Source organism: Zonotrichia albicollis, chromosome 3, assembly GCF_047830755.1.
Source record: "Zonotrichia albicollis isolate bZonAlb1 chromosome 3, bZonAlb1.hap1, whole genome shotgun sequence".
Lineage (NCBI taxonomy): Eukaryota > Metazoa > Chordata > Aves > Passeriformes > Passerellidae > Zonotrichia > Zonotrichia albicollis.
The window spans coordinates 115,100,173-115,109,209 of record NC_133821.1 but is presented as its reverse complement, the minus strand read 5'-3'; the positions used below and the strand labels follow the sequence as shown (position 1 = coordinate 115,109,209).

Sequence of the window (9,037 nt, the reverse complement as noted above, 5' to 3'; positions counted from 1 at the left end):
AAAAATTTTCCAAGCATTAGGAAACAGACATCCACAGATAATCAGAGCTGTGTAATTTAGTCCAGAGCCTCTGCAGGTGTGGCCAATACAGAATTGGTTAAAGATTACATTATTTCTATACAAACCATGGATCTGATGCATCTTTCTTACTATCATTGAAAAATACAACGTGGGTGATTTCCAAACTGGGTTGTTCTCAGCTGGTTCTGTTGATCTGTGCTTTTCCCCTGGCAAGACTATGCAACTGTTGTCATACAGGTTTTCCTAGAGCTGTAACCATTCAATAGAACTCCAGAAGCTGATAGTCAAAGAGAAAACCACTGCATTACAAGACCAAACAAAGACTGTAGAGGCTGGTCTGTAGCTGTTCTTGCCTTGCTGCATGGGTGAAATAGCAATGAAAAAAAATTGAATTTTCCATTTTGCATATTTTAGAAAAGTCTATTCTATGAATCTTTAATGTTCTATCGAGTTACATACAGCCTTTAAATAGTCAAAATGGAGAGTTGGGGGAGGGAGGATTTGTATTTGTTACACAAAAGGAACAAGGCTGATACATGTTCCCTGACATGGTGGCACTTTCTTTTTAATTTCCTAAACTTTCTGAGATGTTTGACCACCACTTGCTCACATGTCCAGGGTAAACATGCACCAGGCTTAGGGTTAGAGAGGAGTTTCCTTTGTGGTGAATTCAGCAGGACTTCAGGAGGAGTCTGGAGAGTTTTTTCTGCACAAAGGGCCACAGAATACAGCCAGAATCACCTGGGCAAGCCTTTCCTAATCCATTTCCAGCCACAACACAGTCCTCAGGTTCTGCTAGAATCCTGATCTCTCCTCCTCTTGCTAGCGGAAACAACTGTTGTGTCCCATGACAAATTAACCTAACCAAGGTCCCTGGGCTCAGGATAATGTTTTACTGGTACAACAGCTGCAGCTTGTGGTTTAGAGGATATCTGATGAGAGAACTTGAAGGTCCTCTGAAGCTATGCAACTTGTTGGCATTTAAAAATCATAGACATATTAACAAACATCTGTTACACTACACATCATAACATTTATTGTAACATACCCTACAATATGCTGCACCGTGTTAGTGATAATAATAACTATGATAATTACACATACAAAAAAGGATGTGCAACTCGGAAGCATTAAGTAGAACCAAAATATAAATCTCTCTGACAGAGTTCTCATTTATAATGTAAAACCTCACATGAAAGAAAAACACAAACAGCACAAGGCATCTGAATTGCAGCTCCGATTGAGATCCAAACAAACTAAAGTTAGGTGTAAGGGCAATGTGTACCCAGGGACATAAATAAATAAAAGGAAGCAAGAAAATAGCCTCTTTTTACATCCAGACAGTCCAGAGAATAATAATGTGCTAGTTTTTCAAATCCAAGTACCTATTGAAGATTGTAATGATTTCAGTCTAAAAAGCAATGCTGGAAAGCCTCTTCAGAGATTGCAAGCTCCCACTGTGCAGAAACATTGTGTCACTGCACACGGGTGTAATGGAGACAGACAAAAGAAGTAGTTCAAGGAAAGACGTGGGGAAGCACTGGATGATGTACTTTCTCAGAAAACCTAGTTACAGTTTTATCAGTGACAAAAAAAAAAAGCAGGGGGGAGGGGGATGTGGTGGAGGTTGGAGGGGGACATGGTTGAGTAATTTCTTGCCCTAAACTGAAAATGCTGCCTCAAAACTGATTACACTGCAAGCAGAGAAGCTTAAGGTATCATCTTATTTTGCTAGAAGTGGTACCAACAATTGGCCATGACAAAGGCTGCAACATGGTTTGTGGTTTTCCACACATTCTACAGTAATCTACAGTAACCTACTCTTCCAAACTGATCTCTGCTGTCTTCTCTGCTGACCTTTCCGTACAAAAAAACAAACATTGAGAAGCTGTGTTAAGGGCTGTGTTAATTATCCTCAAACTTGTCTGCTTGCAGCTTGTTTTACTCCATGTATTTAACTTTCTTTAAAAAAATCAGCATTGTTCTTTACACAAACAAAAGGCACACTAATTGAGAAGAAATTACTCAGACTACTTCAGTTTATACAAAGATTTAATCCTGGATTATCATTTAAAGATGCTGAATATCACATAAAGCATCAATAGTAATTACATTTTATTTACTTTCAAGGGTTGATCCTGTATAATATTTATGAGGTATAGAAAAATATTGTTCTTTTAGGAAATTAAATGTTCAGGAATACATTACCTAGGTTTCTTTTTTTTTCTTAATTCACATATAATCAATTTGACTTCATGTTTTTAAATAAAAATGCTGAGAAAAAAATCATGACATTTTTATTAGAGGTCAATAGGACAAGAAGATATTTTAAAGCCTGTTTTTTTACACAAAAATATTAACACCTAAAGGGAAAGAACCTATTTAATACTTCGAGTTTAAATGAATCCATTTATATGAGTTGTAGAACAGCACTGACAGAAAGAGGAGTGAAAGGGGAAACTCAGGATCCCTCTGTTGTTATAGGAAGACATTCTTCATTTTGATAAATACAAGTGTCAAATATTGATATCTAGGGAATTGTCAGACACCTGAGAAAAATACACTAAGAGGTTTCTTTCCATCCTGGATATTCCCGACTCTGAACCTTTGCTACTTTGAGTACAGTCAAGGTCTTTGTGTTTCTTGATTCTTTTCAGTCAATACTTTACCTGAGTGAAGCTCCCAAGAAATGGAGATATATTTATAGAAATAGCCACTCAGAAGTTCTCAAGGAAGGCAGCCAGGTTATTGCCAATATCTGGATTCCTAAGCCTAGACCACACATTTTGCTCTTTGCAAGTGGCAGTGAAAAGCCCTGACAGAGAGAAAACTTCTGGGCATCAATCCGTCCCACAGGCAGTCGCCGGGATGGAGGATGCAGGACAACCTCTCTAAGAATCTCAGCTGCTGAAGCAGGAAAAGAAGCAGCAGTGATTCTGACTTGGAGACATTTATGAGACATGGAAAGGAGAGGAAATCCCTTCAAAGACCAACTTTTGCAGCCCTTTTTTTTACAGTGAATTACTTCATTTCAAGATCGTGGCACATATTCAAGCAATTATATTAGATCCAGATCACATGCAAAATACCACTACTAAAGAAGTTAGAAATTTAAAATAGAACAAGAAAAACAGAAGAAATTATACTGTGCAAACAAGTGTGCAGTCATACTTTGTCAGTAATGCATATATGCAAAACTCTTCAGGTGCAGAAATCTTCTTTTTCAAAACCATGCTAAAATGGAAAGCTCTCTGGTGATTCAGAGTTTTCACTTTTGATCTGATGTTTGTGCCACACAGTAAGAGAGCCCAGCATTTCTCTTTTACCCTTAAGTACCTTAGCTAAATCCCAGCTGGGTGCAGCACAACTCAGACCCATAACCATATTTATCAGTACTCATGAGATCAGATGTCTCTAACCTGTAACTATAATTCCTCCTGACCATAGGCTCTAATCATGACTATGAAATTTGGAACATAGCTAAATACTTTTAATCCTAATAACATTAGTAAATCTCTGATATACACCCTGGAAACCATTCCAGCAACGTGTGTTTTATGTCATTTTCTCAGGATTCAAAAATAAATAAAAATATGAGGAAAGCAGAAAGTAAAAACAGAAAGAAATTTGCAGGATGTTGCTGCCACTGATGTCTATGGCAACTGGCAGAAATCCCATGCATTTTAATGGGAGTAAGATTTTCAATTTTTAGTACTTGTGCCCTACATATCTTTCGCCTTCAGCTCTTCTCGACAGCATTGACTACATGATGTTCTGAAAAATGAACCTCCAAAATGCAGTTTTGGCCTGTTGGAAAGGTTTATTCTTTTTTTTTTTTTTAACTTATGCTCAAATTTCAAACATGGGCATAAGGATTATATTTTTATTTTACTACATAAGGGGAGTGAGCAAGTCTTGATGCTGACAGAACACTTTATGTGATATTTAGCAACAAAGACGGAAACTCTGTCAACCCGGAATTCACAGGAGCACCAGTTGGCTAAATTCATGGCACGGTGTGGGAAAATTACCTCAACACTGTCTACTTTTGCTGATTTTTCCTTATGCTGACACTTCTGATGCCCTGAAAGTTGCTGTGCTCACATCCTCTGCTGCTGGTGTCAAAGAACACTCTCAGTCTTCACATGCCAAGATGAGGAAAACCTATTGCAATGCCCAAAAGACTTAACTCCTGTCAAATATATTCATTTAACACAAGCACTCTGGTCTATGACTCTGAAATCTTGAAATGATGGCATGAAGCAGGAAGGAAGGGAAAAAAACCCAGCAGCTTTTAAAAGAAAATCTCCAGTTAACGGGTGGAGCCACTCCAGTTCATTGCAAAAGAAAAAGACAAAAAGTATTGGCCACAAAGACAGAACTAGATTTTCAGATTAGTGCTGTACACAGAGGATTGTACACAATCCTACTGAAAAATAGTAACTCAGAAATAACTGCTTCACATGAAAAGCAGCCAACTTGATCGTACACTGGAAGGTATATACAGTCCTTCTTGTGTCCAGACTTCTCCTCGAAGACTACTTTCATCACTTGGGTCAGTTTTTGACACTTTAGTATTGTTAAATATTGTATTTAATAAAAAAAAAATTGTTCAGCTATTTGGGTGCAGTATGTTTTTTTCTATTCTTGCCAAGGCAATAGAAGTCCAGTGCATAGTGAAATTCCTTCATCATGTGCTACGGATTCCCTAGGCTAAGCAACAATCCCTCTCTTCTTCTTTGTCCTCTCCATTTCATTAAGTATACACATATGGGAATAAAACACTTTCAGAACAGGGCCAATAGCAAGCCTTTCACATCAAGCTCCTGGCTCTGTGAGGTTTTGAGAACGTGTTCCCACACATGCAAAGATTCCCACTGGTGTTGGCATCCCCTCATGTGTCCTCAGAACAGAACAGAATACCTTGATTTGGAAGGGAACTGTAAGGATCAGAGAATCCAATGCCCTGCTCCTCACAGGACTACCCAAAACTGACTCAGAAGACCATGCAGGCTATTTGTTTGGTTTATCCCATCCTCCACCTGGGTTGGTTTTCATGGCTATAAGGTCCCTTCTTCTTTCATCATACTGCCACCCAAATTTACTTCATTTTGCAGTATACACAAACCAAGGAATAGAAATGTAATGACCTCAAAACAGACTCAATAAATGTGATGAGGCTCTATGAAAAAAACCTACCAACACCTGCAAGGCAGATGAAATGATCTGTCTATGCAGCTGAGGAAGTGTCATAGGATGGTTTGCACGTTCCTCTGAGCCCTCATGTTGGAAAGACGTGGATCAGCTGGAGTCACATGTAAATCACCAGGCCTGTGAGGAAAGCCCAAAGGAACTGCACCTGTTTAACCTCAAGCCAAAGAAAATAGAAGGAGGCATTTGAACAATGACTACAGTGTAGAAGATAATTATGTATTTGCTTAATCCATTCAGGGTACAAAAAAAAAAAAAAAAAGAAAGAATGGACTTAAGTTTCTGATTTTAATAAAGCTCTGGACTAGGTTTCCCTGTGCAGCAGTGAAATTTCACCCACTGAGGGTCTTCCAGAGCAGGCAGGACAGACTTGAATGATACAGGTGTACATTGATCATGCAGGGGACCATAAAATTTGTGATTACACACACAAATGCAAAAACACACTTTCACCTTCTTATTTTTTAATCATTTATTCTTGAGACAGAAAAGTTTTCATTGGTCAGGAGGGACTGCAGGAGCTGTTTGTCTCTCTCACATTCTTTCCTCTTTTGCCTTCTCACTCATTCTCTTAAATTTTATTTTCATAACTTATTCCAGAAAAGAAATCATTTATTTTCCTTTGCAAAGTGCCTTAAGGTTCAGGTAAGTAAAATCTGGGTCTGAATGATCCTTACTTTCACGTGACGACACTTAATGAATAGGATTTTTGTAAAATACCTACATTTTCAGACATTTGCCCATACAAGTACATACTGAAGATTCTGATTTTTTTTCCACCCACTTCATTCTCAGAACTGTGAAGTAGCTGGTAGCAAAGGAAACTTTCTGGGGATTGCCATTCACACAAGGATACACACACAGCTTTTGTGTTTGCTTGGAGACTAACAGCACTTTCTAAACAGCCAGAGATGCAGTTTTATAAACAATGGAAGCAGTTCTACTGAAAAAAAGATTTTTGAAAACAGAAAACATACATTTTACTAATCCTAATAATAATGATAACCTTGTAGGAACTTTTGAAACAAGAACATAAGAAGATAAAATGAGATGCATAGGAGGAAAAGAAAATTAATAGATATTAAAAATGTATTATTGGAAGCAGGTAATTTTGTGACCTCTCCAAGACTAAAGATTTGAGATTTGATTCAATCACAAGTGATCTGTAGAGCTGCTGTTAAATTTCCTATTCTTGCTCACATCAAAAACTAAGATTTGCTTTAATGGGGGTTGAACATACACAGAGAAAAAACAATAATTCTGAAGGGTTATGCTGCTGGCTTTAGCCCTACCTGCATTTCACCTGGGAAACACTAACAAGTGCTGCATTTCTTTGATATCTAACCTCTGCAGACAAAAATTGCTCATTTAATTTTAAATGTAGGTTACGACCATGATATTGTTTTAGTAAGGGACTGACACTTTAAAGCATTCTTTTCTTAAAGAATGGCACGGTGTGGGAAATCAGTATTGTATCTCAGTATGTTTGGCTTTCCTCAGTCTTTATAATGAACACACCAAAGGGAGTCAGTACAGCAGAGGGAATCCAACATTTCCTGACATCACCTATTTATCTAGCACAAAATTGGAGAGATTTGGAAGGCAATGAAAACAATTCAGAGAGAGCAAGGTCTGGCCACTAGTTCTGCCCTGGCTATATGTGTTCATTCCTTAATTCACCAGGAATTTCAGTCTCCTCATCCTGTTTCTGTGCTCAGTGTTGGATTTGAGCTGCTCTTTACTATGTTGGGGTTTTGTTCCTCTTCTTGTTGTATTTTGTTCTGAACATTGAAGCATTTTTTAAAATACTAAAAAGAGCATACAAACATGCAACTAAACCCAAAGAATCAAGCATGGCACAGTAGGAGAAGAAAGCTTCTGGGGAGAGAAAGCAAAACTGTGTGACAGATGGAAAAGTCTCAATGGATGAATGGTACTACTACAAATAAGTAGCAGGCAGCCAGAGGGAATCAAATAATGATTATAGAAGAAAAATGAGGGTTAAAAAATGGGGTAAAAAAACCTTCAGCACTGGCAGAAAATTCAAAAGTAGCAATATATAATATTTGTATAAGGGAAGTTTAATTATATGCTTTCCACAAACAGGGAAAGCAGTAAAGACAAAGAAGGCCGACAGCTGACAAGCATGCCAGTGTGGACAGTAAAAAGCTCAATGTGTCCTTGGAGAGGAAGGAATGTACTCCAGGATTCGGTCTGGCATGCCCCCAAACCCAAACAGATTACTTTCTGACGATCAATACCTGTAACCACCAGAGGCCTGTTGGAGTGTTTAAAAAAAAAATAGAAAAAATCAGCTTCAAAGAGACCTGGTCCCCAGCTCACATTTTCTTTTTGCCACTGGGTGCTGAGGTAAGAGCTTTGGACAAGGCTCATTTTTCATCTCTTTATAGGTCTGCGGATGGAATATGAAGTGTTGCGGCGTGCTCCCAGGGCTTCGCTCCGCCGGCTTCCTGTCCCAGCGAGAAGCACTCCCAGGATGACACTCGTCCCCTTTGACCAAGGCTGGCATCAGATCTTTCACAACAGCCTGGTTCATGTCTCCTTTCACATCCATGATTCCTATCCACCTATAAAGGAAAAAAAATGAAATCCTTATTGTTTTCTTAATTTAAGTCCCGTTTCCTTTGGAGAGAGATAGAAAAACCAAGAAAGTTCCTCATTTTGTTTGAAATGTCACTGATCAACAGTTAGATCCAAATACAGCTTAGCTATTTTACAGAAGTACAGTAGGCTCTTTTTCAAATACTATACTATACCTGAATAGAAATTAAATCTCTGATATTTCCCAATAATAGAATTTAATCACAAGCACATGCAGACAAAAATGCATTTAGATATTACTATGAGTAGGAAGCAAAAATTCATACATGTTTCTGGAGTCACAGAGTGCTCCATATAGTTTGATGTCTCCAATTACAATTCCATCTTTTCCTCTCTCACATTTAGCTTAATTTTCTTTTGTCTTTTCCCCATTCATTTTTCAAATACTGCAAGGCAGTGCCTATTTTCCAGAAAGTACTGATGCAATTTATTTTTTTGTCCATCTACCTTCATTGCTGTAAATGACTGATCTGAATAAGGGAAAACAGAGAACAACAGCAAATCTAAGCAGCTTTTTAAGGAAACAGCAAAGAAAAGGAAAAAAGGAAATAAGAAAGAAAGAAAGGACTGTATTATTAATAGCAAAGTCCAGGATGATGGATGAAAAGAACAACAATATCCTTTAATCATAAAGCACTAACATTCCAGCAGTGCTGGTAAGTGACTGGAGCCGTGAAACCATTTGAGACTTAAACAGATGGATTAGGAAAGGTTTCACTGTGGGTTCCTGGACAGATTTCAAAACAGCAGCTTGGTTAACTAATGCACAAAAAGCAAGTGATTCTTCCAATCAATAAGCTTTTATGTAAGCATATTTGAGTTATAATATTTAAACACAGCAGACAAGTGGGGAATCAGGAATTCCTCATGCTGGGCTAGCAAAGCAATAAGTTTTACTTGAATCTGGAGATCTCTTTTTTCCCAGCAAATTGCAAAGGGTTTTTCTAGCTAATGTTGTCACCACATGTTCATCAACATATTAACAGCTCCTGATGGTTTTGTGAAAATGATGGTGAGTACCAAGTCCAAAAGATGCTTTTTTTAAAAAATATTTTTTAAAATACTCCTTTAGGGACAACTTAGCCAGATTTTCATTGAATGAAGGAAACTACACTAAAATTAATCATTGACTGTGGGATCTCAGGATTTGAGTCCTGGGATGCAAGGCCCCCGAGACCACCCT

General features: G+C 38.0%; 1 protein-coding gene across 11 annotated transcripts in view; it reads right to left on the bottom strand.

The window, feature by feature from the left end:
* Positions 1-5,514: 5,514 nt before the first annotated feature.
* Positions 5,515-9,037, bottom strand: part of LOC113458862 (uncharacterized) — a 197,014-nt gene continuing 193,491 nt past the window's right edge. For 5 of the 11 annotated variants that reach the window (XR_012579779.1, XR_003379519.2, XR_012579783.1 and 2 more), the window contains one exon: positions 5,518-7,820. Coding sequence is in view for 3 of the 11 variants with exons in the window: in XM_074538540.1 (XP_074394641.1) it covers positions 7,638-7,820 (183 nt within the window). In the remaining 8 variants the exon portion in view is untranslated. Of the gene's footprint in view, positions 7,821-9,037 lie in introns of all 11 variants that reach the window. The other 6 variants (XR_012579781.1, XR_012579782.1, XR_003379520.2 and 3 more) reach the window with 4 other exon arrangements.